This window comes from Apteryx mantelli, chromosome 1 (genome assembly GCF_036417845.1).
Source record: "Apteryx mantelli isolate bAptMan1 chromosome 1, bAptMan1.hap1, whole genome shotgun sequence".
NCBI classification, from domain to species: domain Eukaryota; kingdom Metazoa; phylum Chordata; class Aves; order Apterygiformes; family Apterygidae; genus Apteryx; species Apteryx mantelli.
Window position 1 is genome coordinate 14,030,017 of NC_089978.1, and position 22,712 is coordinate 14,052,728.

General features: G+C 43.1%; 1 protein-coding gene across 1 annotated transcript in view; it reads right to left on the bottom strand.

Annotated features, from left to right (window-relative positions):
- The window catches only part of MAML2 (mastermind like transcriptional coactivator 2), a 229,320-nt gene that overhangs the window by 67,474 nt on the left and 139,134 nt on the right, over nucleotides 1–22,712 (bottom strand). Inside the window, exon 2 of the mRNA XM_067289697.1 lies at nucleotides 9,488–10,945. Coding sequence (XP_067145798.1) covers nucleotides 9,488–10,945 — 1,458 coding nt within the window. The remainder of the gene's footprint in view (nucleotides 1–9,487; nucleotides 10,946–22,712) is intronic.

Consider the following 22,712-nt stretch of genomic DNA (forward strand, 5'->3'; position numbering starts at 1 on the left):
TTGCCAAGTAAGTGCCCCTGCCACTTCCCTTGTGCTCGTGTTGGCTTTGTCTGACCCCACAAGCTAGAGCAAGTCACTAAAAGAGCAGAAAACCAATCCAGAGGGAAAAAGGATATTTTTCTGCCAGCTTTGTGAGGGCTCAGACAAGTGCCAGAGCTGATGCTAAAGGAAGGTGTGGACATGTGTGACTGGGATGGAGGAGGGCTCCTTGCCCCTTTCTGAAGCAGCTAGCTATTTGATCAGCTCTGCCATCTTATGAAACCTCATCTGAGAGTCTCAAAAGCCTGCTGTGCCCTGTATCCCTTGTCCCCCCAAGGCTGTTGTGACTGCTCTTACCCCTCTCCGGTGAGGGTATGTGCTCATGGAGTCACCAGGAATGGAGTCTGTAGCCCTTTGCCTGGGGAGGTGCCTGACCCATGGTGTGGCTGTTCCTTGCTGCACTTTGGGTGAGATTTCTTAGCAGTCCAGTTCAAGGGAGCAGTGAGTAGTCCATACCCGTCTCTAGGACTGCTGAGTCCTGGGTCCTTATTCAGTCAGCGGGAAGAAGGAGTCACGGTGCCCCAGGGAGGCATAGAGCACAGCTGTGTGACTCATGCTCTCCTCCCACTCTGCCCTGGGAGAAGTCCAGCCATGCACTGCCCCTTGCTTACAGCTCTGGGCAATGTCAAGTTGAAGGCCTTAGTCAGAACTTCCATTGACATATTGTCACACAATGCAATCCACAATAATTTGAGTTTGTGCATTTCTTGCAGGCAGAGCAACACAGCTGGGGTAATGGGACCCAAGAGCTTTCTGCAGCAAGTTTATTCCTTGTGTATGTGCCTAGCTTAGGCACACTGAACTGCGCTTTCCTCACTGGCTACATACGGCGCTTAGGGCTTTAACATTGAATACAGATAACTGCTATGAAGGAGAGGGGTGAATATCCCCCATTACCTGATTTATGTGTTTTCTACTGATTCACGATATGGTGTGAACAAGCCAGATAACTCCTCACCTCTTCCCATGAACTGGGAAAATCACCCAACTAATATGTCTCCACAGCTATGTCAAGGCTAAGTATTGCTATTAAAAGACTCCATGAAAGCTGTCTGGCTTTTCAAGAGGGAATGACCGTTTGAGGCACTCAGCCACCTTCTGAATTCCAGCTGGGGCTTGATATAACTGAGCCTCATCAGAGGAGACTGAAAAGTGAGGAGGCCTTTTTGAAGAGATGCCACAACTCAACAGGGTTGGCTTGCTCTATGTGCAAAGGGTGGTATGAGGATGCCCTCAAGACCCAACTTCTTTCCCATGTACAAGGTGACAAGTGCAACCTAAGACAAAGCCAGCACCTAAATACACAAGCAGGGGTGTCTCAAAGGGCCCTTGGGGAGTTAGCAAGCTGGCGGGTGCACCCAACTGGCCTGTTTGCCTTCAATTTATAGGTATGAGTGGGGGAAGAGACACCAAACAGTTCATGGTGCTCCAGAGGTCTCCTCTGGGGAACTGTGCAGGGTGTTAAGGCTAAAAGTGGTATGTGCTGTAGGTGATGAGTTGATAAAGAAGGCTCTCAGATGATGGGGCCAGGGGCAGAGAGCAGCCGGGTCGAGATGAGCGGAGCAAGGGCGATAGGTTCAAGCACCATCCTTGGATACACCCAGGACACAAGGTAGCGACTCTGAGGCTGACACTGAGTCTGGTTCAACTCCAGACTCAGTCAGAGGATTTCTGGTGATAGTAAATGTGTACTTTTGTCCTTATCCAATACCTCCAATGGATTGATTGTAATGGCTTTGGATGAGATCTTCATTCTTTCTTCCTCCAAATATATAATAATATATAAAAAATACAGTAACATTTCCTTCCTCTCAAGCTTGTGCTTATTTAGATTATAAATTCTTTAGGGCAAAAGCTGTCTCTTACACTGTGTGTGTGCATTATCAGAAACAGGCATGCAGCAAATGAAGCAGGCAGACGGTTCTGGACTAGTTCTGTTGGAGCATCTGGATGATTTTCTGGATCAGCGTCAGATATAAATGGTAAATTCACCCATGAAAACTCTTATTAAAGTAACATTACTAGGTCTGTTACTGTCTTAATGACAGTCATCTGTAGCCTGGGGCAGATCCTCACCATAAAAACACCAGCAGTAAAACTGACTGAATGAAGGAACAAATATTTGTCATTAAAATATTCCTTCGTTTTGAACCCCTGGAGAGAGAAATTATTGGGGCTTGCTCTTGAGAACTTCAGGGATTTAAAATAATAGAAAGACTGTAGGCAGAGAAATGAGAGATAGGGCTTGTTAAAATTTTTTTGTTCCTTGACTTCTTGAGGTATTCATAAATTGCCTACAAACAAGCAAAAGCTTACAGGAAAGGGCTTTTCACCATGCCAGCTCCAAATGACTGTGGAATTATATTGTTTTTCCAGGCTGCCTTTCCAAAATCCCTGCAGGAAATTGACTCAGGCCTTGACTCTGCCCTCAGAGGCTCACATAGCAATATCAGTAATCCTCACTGCACCCAGGTAAGAAGCCATCACGGACAGCCCAGTTTTACAGACGAGATCACAGGTCAAAGCAGACTGACTTGCCCAAGGCTACGGGAAGCCAACAACAGAGAACTCAACTGGAAACATCCCTATCTCCTTGTCCCCCAGACAGCATTACATCTTCACAGTTCTCTATCCCAATCTTGTCCTTTTACGCCACCTTTCTGGTTAATCCTATAAACACAAGCTCTTATCCTGTCTTTGGTGATGACTTGCTACTTCACCCCACTATCCCAGGCCTGTAAACTGTAAACTCAGCCACCAGCACTGCTGATCTTCTCACCTATCCCTTCTGTCTTGAAGCCACCACTGTCTTCTCTTACGTATGCACCAGGGCACCTTGGCTGTCCCTCTGCTTCCTCTCCCAGTCCATGTCCAAGGTCTCTGGCTTACTGGTGGCAGTGGAGTAAAATCAGATGGCTGAAGCAGTTAGCACCCTTACTGTCCCTCCTATCTCCAACAGAGGTTGCTTCCGCATGGCCAGCACAACTGACTGGTTCATGAAGTGCCTCCTGGATCACTGCAGTTCTGAAACTGATTTATCTATCCATACCGGTGGGTGCAAACTGATATTCTTCAAAGGCCTCTGTAAAGCTCATCTTTATCTTGATTCTCACAGAAGCTGGATCAACACTGTCCCTTTGAAACAGGAGACATTTCTAATCCAAGTTTGTACAGTTCTTCACAGAATGACATTTTGCTCTGTCAGTGGAGCTTCCAGGAACTTTCACAATGCAAATTAATAATAAATAAGCCTTCAGGTTTGCTGGTGTTAGCACAGCACACATCCACGCAAGTGCAATGGTGTTTTGTATCAGTATCCTCATAGAAGTATCTTCAAAAAGCAGCCCAAATGAGAAAACAGGGACTATTTTAGCTATAGCCCAAAACCCCAAACAGGGAAGTGTTTGACCTAAGTAGCTAATATTCTACTATTCTACTAGTGTAAATACTTGTATGCAAAGAGTTCAAGAAATCGTACAGAAGTGGTCATGTCTCTGAGCCTCTGAATTACAATGTCCACAGGGGCTGACTGTCCACAGTGTCATTGTTTACATATTTCATATAGCAAACGGAACATGAATGATATAAGGCATGACCAAGACACCAAGACAACTGTTCACCATGACAGTACATGAACTTATGACATTTTTTTCTTTGATTTTGTGTCCATAAACCAGCTATGACCATGCAATTGACAGTAGTTATTGGGATATAGTCATACATTCAGAAAATTTAACACAGAAGCTATTGCATGAAGGAATGCAACCAAAATGGAGCTATCAAGAAAAGCTGTCATCCAAATATTATTTTTATAGTGAGCGTTGAAAGAAAGGTCACATTGTTATTTTCTTACACTATGGAACAGTTTCTATTATTGCAGATTCCAAAGGTCTGGAATTGTTGTTATTTGTGATCTAAGTCAAATTTTAATCTTGGTTTGTACCAATTACCACAAGCCACTCTAGGTTTTCTCTCTTTCCTTCACAAATATTTGCAAAACAATTCCTTCACGCTTGAAAACAGAAAGGTTGCCTCACCAAAATGTGTTCTTCTTTTCTTCTTTAGTGGTAAACAGAATGGTCTAGGAAAATACTGTTTTGATATGAATCATCCAAGGCAGCCACATTTTCTTTGAGAAATTTTAGGGGCTAAATTAGGGGTGTAAGTTATTGCTCAGCAGTGAATGATAACAAGAGTTCTGCTAGCTGCACTTTCAAAGAAGCCGTTAGCTCTTTTTTTCCTGATGTTTCTTCCTTGCATGGCACACTAACAATCCAACAGTTTAACATATGCTTTTTATAAAAACCGAATGCTGCCCATGTTTTTAAAAAAAGGTAGAAGGCCATATCCTGCTGCTTACTATGCTGCTGCAAGTCCAACTACTCTCTACCAAAATAAGTGAAATTACCCTGGGTTTACACTGGAGATAATGAGATGAGAATCTGTCTCAGCATCTCCACAGAGTTGCCAGGTTAGCTGAACTACCATCTGTATCCCTTGGAGATATTTAAGAGTGATGCATATATATCAGTTAAGCTCTGATTTTCTGGGCATCTGAAAGGCCTGGTGTAATGGAGGGGGCTGTGAGGTGAGGACCACCTCCCCACCTGGAGCTCCTCTGAGCACGAGCCCCGTGCAGTGGCTCATCCCTAGGGCAGTGCTGCACCGCCACCTCTCTCCAGCTCTGTGACCACATGTGGCTGTGCTACGTCACTGGGTTGTGGCACACATAAGAGGCCATCCGCCACAGGCTGCAAATACAAAGCCTTGCTGTGGGAGTGCACAAGGTGAGAGCCAAGTGTGGGATATTCATGCCTGGAATCAGTAACATAGAGGGGATTCCTCAGAGTTCAGTAGGGAGGAAGATTGGTTGGATTTTAAAGGAGCCTGTTAGGACCTGGTGAAGAAAATGATCTAAGGCATGCCCCAATTAGGGCAAGTAAGGGCAAAAATGCCCCAAACTGCATCTAATCATGCCACATTCTTGGATTCTTAAAAAAAAAAAGAGAGAAAAGAAAAAGGAGAGAAGTTGATCCCATCCTCAAACAGATTAGAAAAGAACAAGAACTAACAAGGCCCTAAACTCTGCACAGGGAAACACAGTTGTTGGTTGTTACTACAGAGACTTTAGCGGTGCTTTAAAAACAGGGACCACTCATGCAAAGTGGGGACTGAAGTTCTCATGATTCCCTTCCCTTATGCTTGTTCCCAAAGCTGAGACTAAATATGGCTCTTGTGGTCCACAGGCACATGCCTGGATGTACTAGATATGGGGGCCTTGCCCCATTAGGGTTCCTGTTCTCATGAGCTCAGCCTTCTCTTCTCCCCTCTCTTGAGTGAATGAATTTGAATAAAAAAATGTGGAGAGAAAGTCAGCTTGAAAGCTCTGAGTTTAATTTGGCTTTAGGTCAAAAACAGAAGGGGATGAATAATATTTTATTTGGTAGATACTGGCGTTTCTTTTTTTGACTTCTCCTTGATAGAAGGCTGATGAATCATACTGAACAAGTCACATGGCTGATCAAAAACTTTAAAAATATGTGCAGAATTTCTTATACTAGTCAAAACCACCAATTTTTTTGTTCAAAAACCTTAAGTCTTACTCCAGAAGCATCTTTCATTGACTGTATTATGTTTCTTTGAGGAGAGAAAGTTAGACTTCAGACTTCTTTCACAGTCACAGATTTCTCCCACAGCAGTTCAGGTTCTGCACTGCAAACCTCATTTAATCTGTGAAGAATTTGGAGGTTCTAATTATTTCCTAAACAAAGAGAATATTGAAGTTGTAAGAGTTTTTCTCTGACTGTGCATATGTTGCCTCCTGATAGACAATGGAAAGGTGAATCTTTCCCACAACGATGAAGAATAAAACCCAGAAGCAAACAAAACCTTCATTCAATTCAACCTTCTTCCAGGAAACCAAAATGATTTCCATCATTTTTATGACTTTTCCCTAGAGGCAAAAGACATCTAATTAGCAAATCCCACTACGAACTCCCTCCAATTTGACACAAAGTGAATGTGACAGGCAGAGAAATTATAAGCCCTACATTTTCATTTAGCAAGCCTGGGCTGATAAAGTCAAGTTCAAATGCTTTTTGGCTATCTTAAAGCTTGAGGAGTAAAAATCCTGAAAGTGAGCTGGTTCAGCTAAAAATGTGAATTTATAGTGTTCCAATCAGTGCTATCAGCCCTTTATGAATGTGCATTCACATTTCCAGCTATAAAGCAATCCAAACAGTTCTTAGATGGCCCTTGTAGTCCAGATGAATCCAGGATCTGAGGAGGAGTTGAATGATACCTAGCAGAATCAAATCCCGATTCCTCATGAAGAAATAGGGCATGAGTAAAATAAATATTAATCATGAGGTTAATTAGTAAGTGCTGGTAATTAATCATGTATTACTGTTAATGATGTGTAGAACTCCTCAGAGGTAGGAGACTGTTCTCCAGGAAAGAAGAGAGTGCAGGTTAAACAAGGTGATGTCCTCATTGCTAAAATTAGCATGACTTGACCTACGAGCTTTCTTTGCCCTTTGTTGCCTTTATTGGAATGATAATGTTAAGGATCTCTCCTTCCACTCTAATTTAACATTCAGAGTGGATCTATGGAGAAGGGAGCTCTGTACTTGAGGCACTAATAAACATCTGGCTAATATCCCTATCACAGAGAAATGTAGCCAACACCTAGCTAAAACAGGATACCCCATTCAATTGACTGCACTAACCAGTCTCCCTGATAGCCTCTCAGAATAGTGCAGGGTCTGAATTCTTCCTCCAAATCATGCCCCAACCATATTTCATCTGAGGTTCCTCAAAATTCTGATGGGCTTTGATATTCAGCCACCAGGTAAGGCTGTTATCTGGGGTGACTAAGTGTGGAGCAGAGCAGGTGGGACAGGGCTGATCTGCTCAGCTAGTAAATAGCTTATATATGCATAGTTGATAGCACTGGAGGCAAGTGGGAAGTGAAGGGGTCAGAACTTACAAGTCTGGGAAATTGTGGGATGAAACAGGAGAATTATAAGAACCCGACTCTACTTCACAGATTTTAAGTGCAACTTCATTGCAAAGTGAGAATATCAGAAACCAACTTGAAATGACATTCAAGTTGTAACTCGAGTGTGGGTTCGGTGTCCATATAAATTAGATTATAGGAGTTCTGCATTAGGATAGATCTTGGCAGGAGTCTTGGGAAAGCCAGGACTGTAGATATAACAGGCTTTTGCACAGTTCTCAGACTTCCTAAGACTTTCAGGATTTCCATTACCATGGAAAAGTAAAACCTCCTGGAGGCACACTCTGCAAATGTTGCCCTACCTGGAGCTCCAACAGCCAAGGTGAAGATACTTATAAACTGGACAGGCAAGCCTTCACTAAAAGGTTGACATGCTCTTGCAGCTGTGCAGGTAGACCCTAATAGAGTTCACAGAATTCATAAATACGGCCAGGTGAACAGTCATGTTCAAGCCAATCCAAAACCCTGCAATTTACAGACCAACTGTATTACTAAGTATTGTTCCCGCAGCTACAGAACACTACTGAGAGACCTGCCTGATTTCCTAAATTTCAGCAGAACTTTGGAGCAGCTGGTAAGGATCTTAAAAAATCCAGTTACCTCTCTAGAGCATAGAAACAACAGTGTTTTTGCTGCAAAATCCCCATAATCTGTGTCTACAAGGCTTCTAAGCTTTGCAGCTATGCTGTGGGTCAGGATAGCCATATCCTGCAGACAAAACTGTGAGAAGTGGCGTGAGATGATGGGAGACTCTGGAAAGCTACTTGCAGAAGTCTGTGATGATATGCAAAAGTCCCTCCTTTGTGTAATATATGAAGTTTGGCACTTAGCAAAGTTCATTTAGGGAAAGTTTCCTAAGCCAAAAGATCTTGTGGCTACACAGGTGAAAGATCCCACTACACTCACGATAAATCTTGCAAGTACTACTGTGGCCATGTTGCCAAGTACCATCTTGTTGGCTCACCTCCCTGAGTAGCAGCGCAAGAGGACACAGAGCAGGGAGCTAACACTGTCTCAGCAGAGTTGCTCTTAGTGTTTTTATTGCCTTCCAGAATGTGACCTTGCATATTTTTTAAAAAAATAGTAGTTTGCAAAAGTCCTGCCTGTCTCTCCTGTGCTGACAGATTGCTGGAAGCTTCATCATGCTCACCCAAAACAGCCTAAATATTTCACCTGGTGAAACCTCTTACAAGGGAATTACTTGTTGGAGAGATTTATGATTAGTCAATCAGGGAATCTGAAAGAGTTAAAAGGAGAAAGATTTCTACGTGTACAACTATATTTACTTTAAGTTTTTAAAAACATTAGAATGTTCACCCAGTTTGGCCGAATGATTGTGAATGATTCATTCACAATGTTGCTTTTCAGTGGAAGATTTAGGGTTTGACTTTTCAGTAGTTTGCTCTAGTTCTTTTTCATGTAAAAAAAATTCAGGAATGATCTGTACACCTAGATTGCCATTCTATACCCTCAAATGCCTTGAACCAAGCCCCACCAAAACTTCAGAGTAGCTTAAACATCACGAGATCAAATATACCCTTCACTTGTTTTGTTTTTTGAGCTTTTTTTTTTTTTCTAGTTTCTGAGCTTCTGGGTTACAGAGAGATTATGTATTTCAACTTCAATTGGCAAGTCTGAAACTCAGGATCTGGGCACACAAGCAACTTTCTGTAGCATAACTGAGCTACAACAACCATGTCAGAGCACTGTGTCTCATGATGAAACAGAGGGAGATGGTCATGTGATATATAATTGTAGATGCAGCTGTGACAGCCTTCACCTTCATATCTAAGCATGTATTTTATCCACAGAATATTCCCAGCAGTGTGATGGGTGTTCATAAAGCTCACAGATAAGTCTTAGTTTTTCTTTGCCAAACAGATAACAAATGTGTAAACAGTATTTTTGTCATGTCAGTCAAAAGATATCTAAAAACATAATTTCCTAACCCTGCCTCCCTAAGGAAAATGATGACATAAAATTTAATGGTGTAAAATACATTATCTTAGATAACACAGGAATTTGTTAAAATTTTGCCATTCAAAAGAGCCTAAAATTTTGTAAGCTATAAAATTTAGATAAGACTCCAGAATAATCTTATCTCTGCCCTATTATCTCACCTTTCTGGGAAGTATCTGCATAATATGTAGCAGTGGCATATTCATTCTATTAGTTTAAGAAAAAACAGTGTTGTGGACATGCCTTTCTTGAGATACTTACCAAATATGAATCCATGATACACCTGAATAGGCACTAAATATGCCATCACCAACTCTGATGAAGTACATTCTAAACATGGCATCACTAGCTCTGATGAACTATATCTTGAGATGGTCATTATTTGCCACAATTACACATTTCCTGGAGGAAAAGCATTTTCACTACCACAACGGAATGATTCTATTACAAATGAGGAGGAACTTGTCTTACCTGTCTATGCTGCTGAGAGACTGGATACTGCAAACCTGAGATTTGCTGGCTTTGCTGCATTTTCTGAAGCATCATTTTTTGCTGCATGGCTAGGGGTACATTGGGTGGCCTTTGAAGAGGTTGGTTTGGGAGAGGCTGAGAAGGTTGTGGCTGTGGCTGTTGTTGCGGCTGTTGCTGTGGCTGTTGCACTGGGGCTGAACTCTGGGCCTGCTGCGTGTAGTGCAGAAGGGTAGGCTTGCTTTGGGAACCCAAAACAGAAGGCATCTGCTGGTTTGTTTGCTCTGAGTTAAAGTGAAATAAAGGCTTTGTGTTGCCATGATGCTGCTCTAGTGGTGGCTGAGCACTGTTGATAAAGTTTCTGTTGAGGTCCTGAGGCTTCTGTTGCATGATTATGTCCATGGGATTGCTCTGGGGAGTCGTCGGTTTATAAACATAGTTGTTCATCCCTTTTGACTGATTTCCATTCACTGGTACCCCAAGCATTGCTGAGTTTTGTGGGCTGAACTGCTGCTGACGAAAGGAAGGACTGGGGATTTTCTCCTGCACAAAGGGTCCAGGGGAAGGTCCAGATGGAGACAAGGTGGACCAGTTGGCCGTCTGGTTCTGCTGCTGCTGTTGCTGCTGAATCAAGGCATGCTGCTGCCGGTTGGCTGCTATCTGTTTGAGCTGCTGTGCATGAGACACCTCCTGCCAGTTAGGCAACGGTCGATTGGACACAGAAGAAACCTGTGACACTTGTGTTTGACTCTGAGGCACCGAAGGGATGGGTGAAGAGGTGGACATGGCAGCGGTGGCCATACTGAAGGCTGGACCTGTAGAAGAAGGCCTCATCTGTGGAGAGCCCACAGGCGCCTGATTCATGCCTGGTGCATATTCACTCTTTATCACCATCTTCTCCATCTGTAGAGATCTCACAGGGCCTCTCTGGCTCTGCTGCCCAAGGTCAATGTTGAATGGCTCGTCTTGTTTTATGGTGGCATTTATCATATTTTCTAGCTCAAGATCACTCATTGGTGGCACCGATATGTTAGTCAGTTCATTAAATAGTTCCTGAAGCTCTGGATCCATCATTTGTTCCCCTGAGTCTTCCCCATATCTGTTAGGGAACATGTTCTCATGGGACAGCTGACCATCTAAATGTTTGCTGCAGGACATTGTTTCTCCTGGTTCTTTCTTTACCTCTTTCAAAGTCATATTAAACATACCATTCCCACTAGGATGTGTATTGTTTGCTAGGTTGCTGGCCTTTCTTTGTGATCCTTGCCCCATAGGCATAGTTCCTGACATTGACTGGCTTTGGCAACTGTTAACATGATGTCCACCTTGTCCCATTGAGAGATTATCACCCACTCTTATCCTCTTAATGTCAAGGAAAGAGCTCTCTGAAACACCATTGGGCCTCTTGTTGTTGACAGGTGACAGATTTACCACCAACTTTCTCTTCAAGGAGCCTTGGAGCTGAAAGAAGCAGAGAAAAAAATCATTAGATGACACTGAAGAGCCAATCTATTCGATGCTTATGGAAGGAGCTTGCAAGTTAATAGGCAAGTGAACATTGCCCAGTGTAGAAAGCTATTCGGGGTAGCACGAGTCAGTGAAACCAGTGTCAATGGAACTGAACAAAACTGTAATGAGGCATGCTGTAATGAGACATCTCCCCATCACCATCATCCCTGTCCTTATGGCCACAGGGCAGCACCTTCCAGCACTTTTTGGGCACCACTGACTGACTACTGTTGATCACAGATCACAGGCCCCCTTTCCCCTATGCATGCAGGCGGAAGGAGGTGGCCGTAGCCATAGCTGGCAAAGCCTAGGACATATCTGCCCCCAGTTTTGCTCCCATCTAACTGCACCAGACATAGATCTAACGTATTTTCAAGACATCAGAGACTAATGCAGTCATGAAATCTGCCCTTGAGCCTATCAGTGCTATAGGATTTCACTTCAGTGATTTTGGTATATGATGCAAAAGACAATTTTTGACTGCTGTAGAGTCCAAAGTATGTAAGAGAAATTGTAAAGATATGCATGAGATCTAAGCATCCTGATCTCACACAGGTTTATACTAACTGGAGATCAGTAAAATTATGTTCAAATCTTGAAATGAATCCACTGGAACCATGTCAGCTGATATCAGCCAAGGGTCTGATCCATGATGTACTGCTGGATTATTTTTCAGATATGTCTATTAATACATTAAGCCCTAATTGTTTTTATTCTGAAACATCTGCTATAAAACGTACAGTACATGCAGCACTGCCCTGAGAAACTCTAATGTAACTCTATTTCCTTTTCCCTGAATATTTACAGTGATACTTTCATCTGCTCACAACCCCTGTAGGCCTACTCAGGGAAAATAGGTTCACAGCCCTGTCCACCTGATATATACTCATCCGCCACAGTTGGACATACAGATTCCTTTCTGCGCACATAAAACAAAGGTGTAGCTCCAGGAGCTTAAAAAAATTGGACTCCATGCATATACCCTCAAGTACAGTCGCTTTGAATTTCAAAAGCACAGTTCATAAAAGATCACTTTAAAACAAATACACCTGTCATATCCTTAGCCCTCTACATTAAAGGCTCACACCCAAAACTAGACATAGTAAATACACACGCATGCAGATCTAGCTAAATACACACACACACTGTTGCTGTTTCAGCTGCACATAATGCAGTGAGCAATGTCAGGAAACTCCGCAGGGAAATCCTGCTCATCTTCTGCCTTTTATTCACTTGTGCAGCAGTGCCCTGACCTAGGAGACAACAGGACAATACCACCTGATAATACCTGGGTGTATCACTAAGAAAACAGTGCCCATTACAATTATGGTATCTTGTGAAACTGTGACCAGGCAGAGGAAATGTTAGAGAACGTTAGGTTTCATGTTATGTGAGGAAGGATAATTTATGAGATCTCAAAATCACATTATTTATATTGTGTGGTTTCATGTATGGAAGTCCATGGGCATATATATGATACTCTGTTATGGCCCATGTCCTTCAGGCATGCCTATATGTGGGAGCTCTTCTAGGATAACTCCATGTGTGAACATTTTTATTCTGGAGTGAATACCTGCGAGTTGCTTGGGAAGGGCTTGATCAGCAAATACATATTTCCTTAGTTCACAACTATCCTTCCATTGCATCAGTAGGTCACTGAATGTGCTCCTCAGAGCAAAAGCTTATCATTTCTCTGAGCCAGAAAAACTCATCTCAAAGTTCAAGTTCAATTTCCAGTGTTGCTTTCAAATCATAGATTCATGTTTTCATTTTAAATGACAGACATGTTGGTGCCTATTTGTAGAAGTCCACAGACCCTGTGCCTTCAAGAGTGACTAATTGTCATTAGCTGTCCCAGGGGAGGGGTTTTTAGGTGGTCACTTAGAAAGTGCATGGACTGTCTTTTGGTTAACATGTTCCTTCTGACACATGAGTCACTGTACTTTCCTTTGCAAAAAAAACGGTAAGCTGTACTTCCTTTTACCATCATCTTTGCTATCACTGTGTTTATTAGAAATCATTCTCATGCCCCCAAATTCATCTTCCTGGGAAATGGGGAAGTCCCCAAGTCATCAGAATACATGACTTGGCAGCATATTTTGCTTTCAGATATGCTGCTGACAGCAAGGATGAACAGGTAATGAATAATATATCCTCTGCATGTATGTGTTCTATGTGGTTAATATGCCTTTCTGAGCTAATTTTGCTTTTGCTTGACATTTTGAATCAGAGGGAGCTGTTTAAAATGTCTTCACATTTTCAAAGCAGAGATGGGTGAGGTGCAAAGTGGTTTGCACGATGTCACGCACAATTCAGCAGCAGAGCCAGTGAGAGCACCAGGATCTCCTGATCTTCCCTTGACCAAGCACTCCTTTTCTCATTACCCTCTGATGCCAGTGCTGGGTGTACAGCGTGGAGTGGAGGACTCGGGTGGATGCTGCATCTCACTACTTATGCTCTGCTAAAATGTTCACCAAAAAGAGCACTATGAATTTATAAAGAAGTAACAAGTGCTGACTTTTTGCATTCCTCAGACCTTGCAAACACTGGCCTCTGAACTCTGACAACACCTTGGTCAGTAGATATCCCCATCTTAAAGAAAATTATGCACACAGAGTGGGGCTGTAAAGGTGCAGGAGCCTCTTGGAGGACTTCATGGACGCTGCTGAAAAGGCCTTTATTTCTCTGCTGGTCTCATCCCCTCACTAGGAAGGAATAGGGAGGAGAGCGAGGGCGTGGGAGGGACGTGAGCTGCACACAGGGATGAAGCCTCCACAGCCTGTCTGTGCTGAGATGGTAGCAAATGTGTGGCAGGGTAGTTCGTGGTGGACCAGTCCGTGTTTGTTCCAGTGAGACAGGCAGCACCCACCACAGGCCTGTCTGTCTTGCTATTTCATCTAAAACCTGCCTTCTTCACGGCACTGACATCTGTGTCTTGCGCCCATTTTGTCTTCAGGAGGGAACCGATCAGGGTTCAATCACTCAAATCTTTGCAGTTTTCTAGTACATTTTTCAACTTTTTCAGCAGCCAAAGCCCTTTTCCCCAAGCAAAGCACACGCTCTTTGGGGGGGGGGGGAAGAGTTTGCCAGATTTCAAGCTCCATCTCTTCCAATTTGCAAGTCAGGATTGATTTGGGTCAGTAAATATAAAGCAAAAGTTCCTATGCACATTACACACAGGCACATTCCTCAGATCAAATGGGCTTGTGATTACACATCTCAAACCACTTGAACTGTGTAATACTGAAAGACTCTGTGATGGGAAATGTGTAACATGACAGTAACCAGGAGAGGAAGAAGTCCTCCATGCACAGCTCTGGCCCGCAGTAGGTAGGCAGGACTTTATGAACCATCAAAGAGTATATGCTTTTCCTGGCAGCCTGCATCATTGTAAGACCTTTTGATAAACAGGCTCTGGTGAGTCAGCATGCATTCACGCACTTACAGCGAGGAAGTGCTGGATGCATTGGTTTTCTGAAGTTAATCTCAACAACGCAATCTAAAACTCTGGAGATCCCATTTGTAAGACATCGCAGTGCTGTTGCTGCACAAACTGCTCAGGGGCATTTTCAACAGAGAGCAATACTCTAGAGATGACTGGTTTAAATGGCACAGTGTGATACTAAGTCCTGTGCCGAAGGACAATTAATTCCTATTTAAGACTTATTCTGAATCTTAACAGGGATTTAAGAGAGGCAGCCTCTTCTCTAATGCTCCCTGACACCAGTCCAAATCAGGAGGAGTTCTACCAAGTTAATAACCTGGGCTCATCAAAAGCTGGTATCAAATCATTTCTCTTTTTTGGCAAAACCCCAGCTCATTTAGTTCACCTTTCTTTTTGGCCATTTTTTTTTACTGAATGTAGAACTAGATGATTTTGCTGAGAATTAATTATTTTTTCCTGGTTCAAAAGCTTTTTCAGAAAATGCAAACAAACAAACATTTTTTGCTGCAAGAGCACAATTTGTCAATGAGAAATTTAGGATCCCCCCCAACACACATATCCAAATTTAAAAATATTTTTATCAGTTCTTTGACCTAGTTCTAACAATCACTTTCTACTGATTTCCACAGGGACTGTCCAATATGGCCAAGAAAAGAATTTGGCTGAGACAGGGGGAAATTGTAAGGACTATTTGGTTTCAGTTTCATTGAAAATCTTATTTTTTGAGTGCTTCTTCTGTTGGACTGCACTTAGAATTTGCTTTATTTCTTCTTTTAATAATGCATAGGAGCACAGCACTCGAGAGAAGGTCTAGGTTAACCATCCAGCAGTCTTGAGTTTTATAGCTCGTCGGACAGGTAAAACGCGCCTGTCCGTCTGACTTGCCAGCCTATCTCCATACTGCTTGGATATCTCTACAGGAATTCATTTCCTGGTGTTACCAATCCTTGACCTTGTAGAGCAATGTTAATAACATCTGTGATTGTCTTCTCCAAATGTTTATAGCTAGACATTTAAGGCTGGGCTGAAACAACAATTTACTTGATGCAAGCTGCAGAGCAAATATCAGAGTGCGAGAGTTTTAAGTCTCCAGTAATCTGCATTAGCTGAAGATGTAAAAGGAGGATCTCCTATAGCCTTTGTTCTCCCATCGCTCACATTTTCATACTGTGGTTTGCAGCGGCCTTAGCTGCTACAGTAGAACAATGGGAACAAAAATGCGCAACTTGCTGCTAAGTTAAAACCAAAGTGATTATCATACTTGGTTGCGAAGTGGGCAATGAGGCATCATTAGAAATTCACGTGGAGTAACACTTCTGATGTTAAAAAAAAAAAGAAGCTTTGGATTTTCTGCTTTTAATATAAAAGCAGCAGTCAAATCCAGTTTAAGAGGTCCCTTTTGGACTTCCTAGACTTTCTCACAATGTGTGCTGATTGTATCTATGGCTGCACTGTAAACAAAATCCTTCATGTGTCTGGGGAGGGGAAGGGGTAAAGGAATTACATGAAAAATACCAAAAATATGCAAACAATGAAAGTTGCCAAAAAAAAAAAAAAAAGGGAATTCATTCCAAAGGAGGAAAACATGCTGAACGCTGCTTCTTATTTATGCTGTGAAAGCACCTTTGAAGGCCAGACCTGGAGCAAAGCCCCCTCGTTGCGGGCATGGCATGCCTCGCCAGAGCTGCACCCAACGAGAGACCTGATGCCGGTAGGGCCCGATCCTGAATGATGGCTGCTCTCATTTTCCAAACAGTGGTTTCCACTGCTTGCTGTCCACCTTCTGCCATGTCACCTCCTCCAGGGTCGGGAGCCAAGCCATGCCAGGGGGCACCTCTCTGCATGGGTTTGGGGCTAGCTCAAGGGTCCTTGAGCACAGCCTTGCCTCTGCTCCGTGCAAGGGAGGACGAGACCTCTCTCTCTTGATCTCCTTACCCCATGGGCCCCCAGGAGGATGCCCCACATTTGCACCTGCAGTGCGTCAGATGTCACCGGTGCGTCGCAAGCAAAGGGATGTCAAGGTGAGGGGCCCTCTTAATTTTTCTGGAGGCCCAGCCTCCAAGCTAGAGGTGAAATGAGGCTTCCTGACAACTCACCAGCGAGGCGCCTACTCGGAAATGTGAGGAGTCGTGGTCTAAAAACCCAAACCTGATGCTTCAGCTCTCTTAAAGTTGTGATTGCATGCGCATCCTCACAGGTCATTTCTTACTACAGATGCGCTTGTTTAGGCACAGGCAAAAGGGCTTCCCACCACTACTCGTTCTACATAACTAACAAACATCTGCCTGCTTTGACAGTTCTTGCTCTTCCCTGTCTACAGGGCTCAGCCACGTGAGTTTGAGCTGTGGGAGCAGCTGGTTTGCTCTCATGTCTCTTCTGAAGATTTAATTAGCATACTCTTATTCTGAGTAAGGGAAGAAGGCTAGCCTCTCCCCAGCCTGGCTGCTGGGTGCTTTGGCTGCACTGAAAGCAAAGCCAAGGGTATTTATTTTTAATCTTTTGTGTCGATTTGCAACTTCCACCTGACACGGCTGAAAACGCAAGTGTGATACTTGTCTTCAGAGAGATTTTAGCACTGGAAGTTCAGAAAGTCTAATCTGCTGGAGAAAGCTGATCTTGGAAACAATATTAATTTTTCATACAGGATTGAAGCCCTGGGCATACCGAGCAATGCAGAGCAGCACAGAGAGCGGGTAAGTCCATACAGTGCTGTGCAACTTCACGCTCCGGTCAAAGCAGGCCTTCTATGTTTGCGAAGAGTTACGCAAGAGTAGGAAACGCTGTTTCCTGCCCCAGCCTGCTTTGCATAGAGTCAGCTCCAGGTGTCTCTTCTTTGTGGTCCTAAACGCTGCCTGCTCGCAGGCTCGTGCGGAGCCAGCACGGCTTTGGGCCAGCAGTGTGCCTGCAGCCTGGGGGCACGACCTCTCACCAACAGCTGAGAGGAGGAGCAGATGCCTTCAGCCACTCTGCAAGCTCTCCTGGATGGCTGTCCCTCCACTCAGCTAACCCCTTCCTCACTAAGACCCCTCCGATCACATGGAGCAAGATTTGCTGTCATTCGGTTTTCATTCTGCACAGCCCAAACCTTCCCACCTCCCATCTCTGTCTTCTCAATCGTAGGCACTCTGGGGCAGAGACTTGGTGTCTCTACAGGGTGTCTTGTACTGGAGTCCTAATGCTGGTTGCTCCTTAAGCATAAACACCGCTGTCAATAATAATGGTGACTGAGAGGTAATACAAGTTTTTCTCCCTGTTTACTGTAATAAATGCCACTAAATCTGAAATTATAGTAACAAATAAGGATGTTTCTTGGCTGACAAGTATCCACTTAATTCTCATTAGCAGGGGAACAAGGCTGGAATAGTAATCAGTATGTTAGAAATCCCACAATTTACCTTCGCTTATGGAAAAATAACATATCTTGCCAACTGAACATACCAACCTAAAAATGTATCTATATTATTCACAGTGTACTGCCTAGAAATATAACGCCAGGGCTTTGGTCCAAGTTGCTGAAGCACAATAATTATATTTTTTATGCAGATTTTACATCTGATGGATTATAAAATATCATGTCTAGCCACAGTCTTTAAGACGAATAGGAACACAGAGAAACAATAGCACTTTAACTAGGTCAAGATTGGTAATCAGAATGTAGCAGTCATTACCGTGTGCAAAACAAATAGGCACAAAAGATCTGTATTTCTTATCCTGCAAGCTGTGTATTTGTCTTCTAGAGAAGTCTCTTTTCTTTTTTTTCAGATCCTTTTCAACCATGAATAAATTAACAATCACTTTATGTGAAAACTACAGAAATTTATGTCAATGTTTATTACCATGAAATGTAGAACAAAACATAATGCAACCTGAGCTTTGGGAAATGCAACTGCTTAACTGATCCTATCCTGATGAGAAGGAAATATCAAATGCATTATAAATGTTGACAGGATGATCAGGCATGTAAAAGAGGTCATCCAACACCACCCTCCACATTGTTTACCATTTTCATAAGTCAGCTTAAAGTATTAAAAACACATACTGTCTTGCACAGGAAGCTCCTAATCCATAAAAATGTGGCTGCTGTTATTTGATTTGCCTTTTAGAGATCAATGGCATAGAAGATTTCACCTAAGGAAAGACTGTTGAATGCAGTCTGGTCCTAGTTTTCTGCCAGCATCCCTTCTGAACTGGCTGTGCAAATGCTTTTGTAGCTTCATTACAGCACACATCCATGCCCACACGTGGATTTTTATTACCTGTCTAAGCACCCATCTCCTCTGCAGTACTATGTTTCAAATGTTCAGTCAACAGAGGAAGACAGCAGACATCTAGCCAGCCTTGGAAAACAAGGAAATATTTAGACTGTTTTGCTCTTCCTGCAAATCAACATGCGTCACACAGGGCACTAATGCCAACTGTTTGGCCTTGAGGTCTTCTGCAGGGTAAGTTACAGTTCACAGGAGATACAGCCATCGCTTTACAATTGGAAAAAAAATATATCCCTCCAGCATATTACCTAGTCATGCTTTCAGTATCAAACAGGCTCTACCAGACAGGTCAAGGTGGGCCAGCTTGAAGAAGAAGTGCCTTCCATCACTGCTTGGACTAAGACTACTAATGAGCTACAACAGAAATGGCTTCTTGTTAGGAGGAAGGAGTCCTGATCCTTTGCCAAAAACTCTGACTGAGAAGTGAAATTTAGGACCGAGTCCAGGCCTGTGGTAAAAGAGCACATCTAGAGTGGAACTCAAGTGAGCTGCACTCATTTGTTTGATGGCTTAGTTGGACCTATACGGTCCTCTGCCTCTCCCCAGCATGCACATTCACCCTATTAAGAAGGATGTACATTAACAGCAGTACTTAATAGCCATTTTCAAAACCTTGAGCTTAAACCTGCAGTGACAGGACTGGCCAAATGCCACTGAATAAGAGTTTGACCTGTACAAGCAGAACAGGCAAAAATGTTACTGAATTTTGGAGACAAACAACAATGATTTAAGAGTCTAAAAGATTTTGCTATGAAGAGAACAGACAATAGAAGGAACACATAAAACAGAAAATTATAAAAGTAAATCTAAAAAATAAGCCCCAGGAGCTTGGGTCTGTCTCCTAACTTCAGATCAAGACGGTATTTAGCAAACTTGAATGGCAGTAAATTCAATCCCAGTCAAAGGATAACCTTTTTCTTTCAACACCAGTAGAGTCTGTGGAAGTATATGGCAGAGTTCCAGAGCTCAGCAAGATTCAAAGAGGGATCAGACATTTGTTTGGAAATGGGAAGATGCAGACTTATGATAGATGGTGATAACAAAATATTTAAAAGGGGATGTGAAAAGTTAAACATCCAGGTTCAAATCAATTTAAAGTTAATAGGGTTTGGCTTAAGAATGATGGTGACTAGGGAAGGAAGAGGCAAGGGGGGAAAGGAGGTGGTTGCTATTTGCAGACCTATCGAGGTGACTGTGTATCTTCCCCCAAAATATTTGTCATCACCACTGATGAGGTGACACAAGGGATTAGACCAGGTCCTGTTTTGCAACTCCTGTGATCCCCATACTTCAGAAGTCTGGAAGAGAACTGTAAAAATGGAAGTCATTTCACCTGTATCTAAATATTTTACTACTAATTGTACTCCCAAATTTCAGTTTTAGCCTGAAAACACAACTAGAATGACAAAATAGTAATGAATCATAAAAAGAAGTTTGAGACAATGAGAGATCATTAGTAGATTATGGGAACCCTGAGTGCCTTATTCTCTTGAATATGTCATTCAGTGTATTTTCCATCATCTGGCCTTTCTTTGAGTAGTATCTTGGTAATATTTTATGAGAACGTTGAAAGAAAACAAAAACAAGAAAATGGCCAGAGAAGGTGAATAGAAATGTTTGGGAACAAGTAACCACTTAGCAAGGAATGATCCAGGAGCTGAAAAAGGTCAGTGTGGATAGAGGGGACCAGAAGTGGTCAGGGGTAACAAAAAGGCACTCACAAGGTAAAACAAACAAACAAACAAACAAAACCCCCAAACTTCAGGAACCGGAAAGGTTATCGGATGATGCTTAAAAGGAAGGTAAGAAGTGACAAGAGGAGTGAAGATGAGGAGTGAAAGATGTTTGCACAAGTAGATTAGTCAAATGAGTGGAGAGGGCTTTGAAGAAAGTGAAAACAGGTTTTCTGCCTTTCATTTTCTCTCAGATTTGGAAAGAAAACATTTAATAGCACATAACATTAGCAAAAGCTTGGTTTTTGCATAAAGTTTTTGCTTTGGCAAAAGCAAGGGTCCTTGCTTGTGGAGAAATGGAATAGACCAGTGGGGTGAGAAATGAATGCTCCCTGACAGATGTAAGCCTGGGGGCTTTTTATATACAAAGCTCTGTGGACATTACTGGGCATTTCACAGACATGCTGCTGGAATAGGGTTCGTGCATCTCAAGAACTGAGCACTCTGCACCAGATGTTATCATCAAATTATTTGAAATATAACACTAAACAGTGTTACATTGATCACTGGATAGGTAGGAAAAATATGTGAAGACTATACGTAGTACAGGGAGGGGATAAGACAGGGAAAGAGAACATGAGAGCCATGTCTTTGCCGGTCTGCAGGAGACAGCTGGAGTGGCAGTGCCCTGAGCACTCAGATGGTGCCCTGAGCACCCTCAGATGGGCTGAGGAGAGGTACGGGAGGGAGACAACGGCAAGGCCTGACTAGCAAATCTCCCAGTGATGAGGTGATGGAGTCTGCACACTGCAGCCTTTCAGCTCCTTTGGAAGAGGAAGAGTTTGTCCTGCCCATCTGAGGCAAAACCCTGCTGCGGAGCCCACACCGTGGTTTGTGGCTCAGAGCAGTAATGCTAGTGACTAAGACTGTCAGTGAGATCCTCTGCTGCAGAGGCTACGTCTCTGCAGCCTTCCAGTCTCCTAGGAGCCTTTGCACTGAAAGCCCTTAACCCAAATATAGCTTTCTTCAAGGGGATCATTGGTCTCAGATTCATCACTGAATCTCATTGAGACACAGTGGGACACTAAGCAGCTGAGGAAGATGCTCCAGGTAGTTCTGGGCAAGGGCCCACCCCCAGCCAGCTGTGTATCATGTCTACTGTGGTGGTAAACCCCAGGGGACACTAGAACACTTTCAGGCATTTTTGGCTAGTATGATAGTTTTCAGGGAATGGGACAGAAATGGATTCATTACACTTGATGTTTTCTATGTACCTTATTTCATAAGTGCATCAATCATATGTGGGGTAAATTCCTGTAAATAGGAACAGCACTGAAAAATTAGCATTTCTAGGCCTCTAAAACATAACAGCCATTCTCAAAGTCATCTTTTCCTCTACAACAGGCCTCCTAAGGCCCGTATCTATACTGAATTGTTATCTCTGGCTTTGAAATTGCAAAATGAAAAAAACTCCCTGTTCAGCAGCAGCTGAGTGGAATAGCATCTCCTTCTTGACGCAGCACACTGTGACAAAGGAGCGCACTGCTGCAACACTTGGCACAGGTGCCACGACAGTCACAAGAAACAGTGTTGCTTTGGCTGCACAGTAAAAATGACTCAGTTGAGTCATTTTCCTCTCATGTCTTCTAAAGGGTCCCTTAACTACTACAGAGCTTTGTTGTTGCATCACTGTTTTAGCCTACACCTTGATGACGCACCAAAAGTGGGCAGAATCAGATCTGTTCAGCTGTTCTGCGGATGGCGATAGTTGGAGTCCAGGCCCCTGGAAACAACCCCCACCAAGAGTTGTGCAGTGGAAACCTTTGCATTCATACATCTACACAGCTGGGTCTCCTAAATTCCATCTCTGCAGACCACTAACACTGTAAAAAGAGAGTTCATTTGCTTCTTGTCCATTTTCTATGTTATTCACAGAAAAAAAAAGTATTGTGGCAAGGTCCTTAGCAGAGAGTTCCTTAGAAGACCTTTAGAATCATAAAATGATGTAGGCGTGAAAGGACCTCAGAGCATCACATGGTCCAAGCCCTGCTGAAAGCAAAGATAGTTTCAAAGTTACATCAGGTTGCGGCTGTTCAGAGCCTTGTCCAGGCAAGTTTCGAATACCTCTAAGGATGGACACTCCACAACCTCTCTGGGCCCCTGTTCTAATTTTTGATGACCCCCATTTTTTTCCTTATATCTAGTTGGCAACTTGTGTTCATTGCGTCTCATTCTTTTGTTGGGCACCTCTAAGGTAAACCTGTAGGTTGTCTGGTGACATCTAACTGGAAAGCTTTGAATGTAGCGTGAATGGAGCAAATGGTTAAATTTGA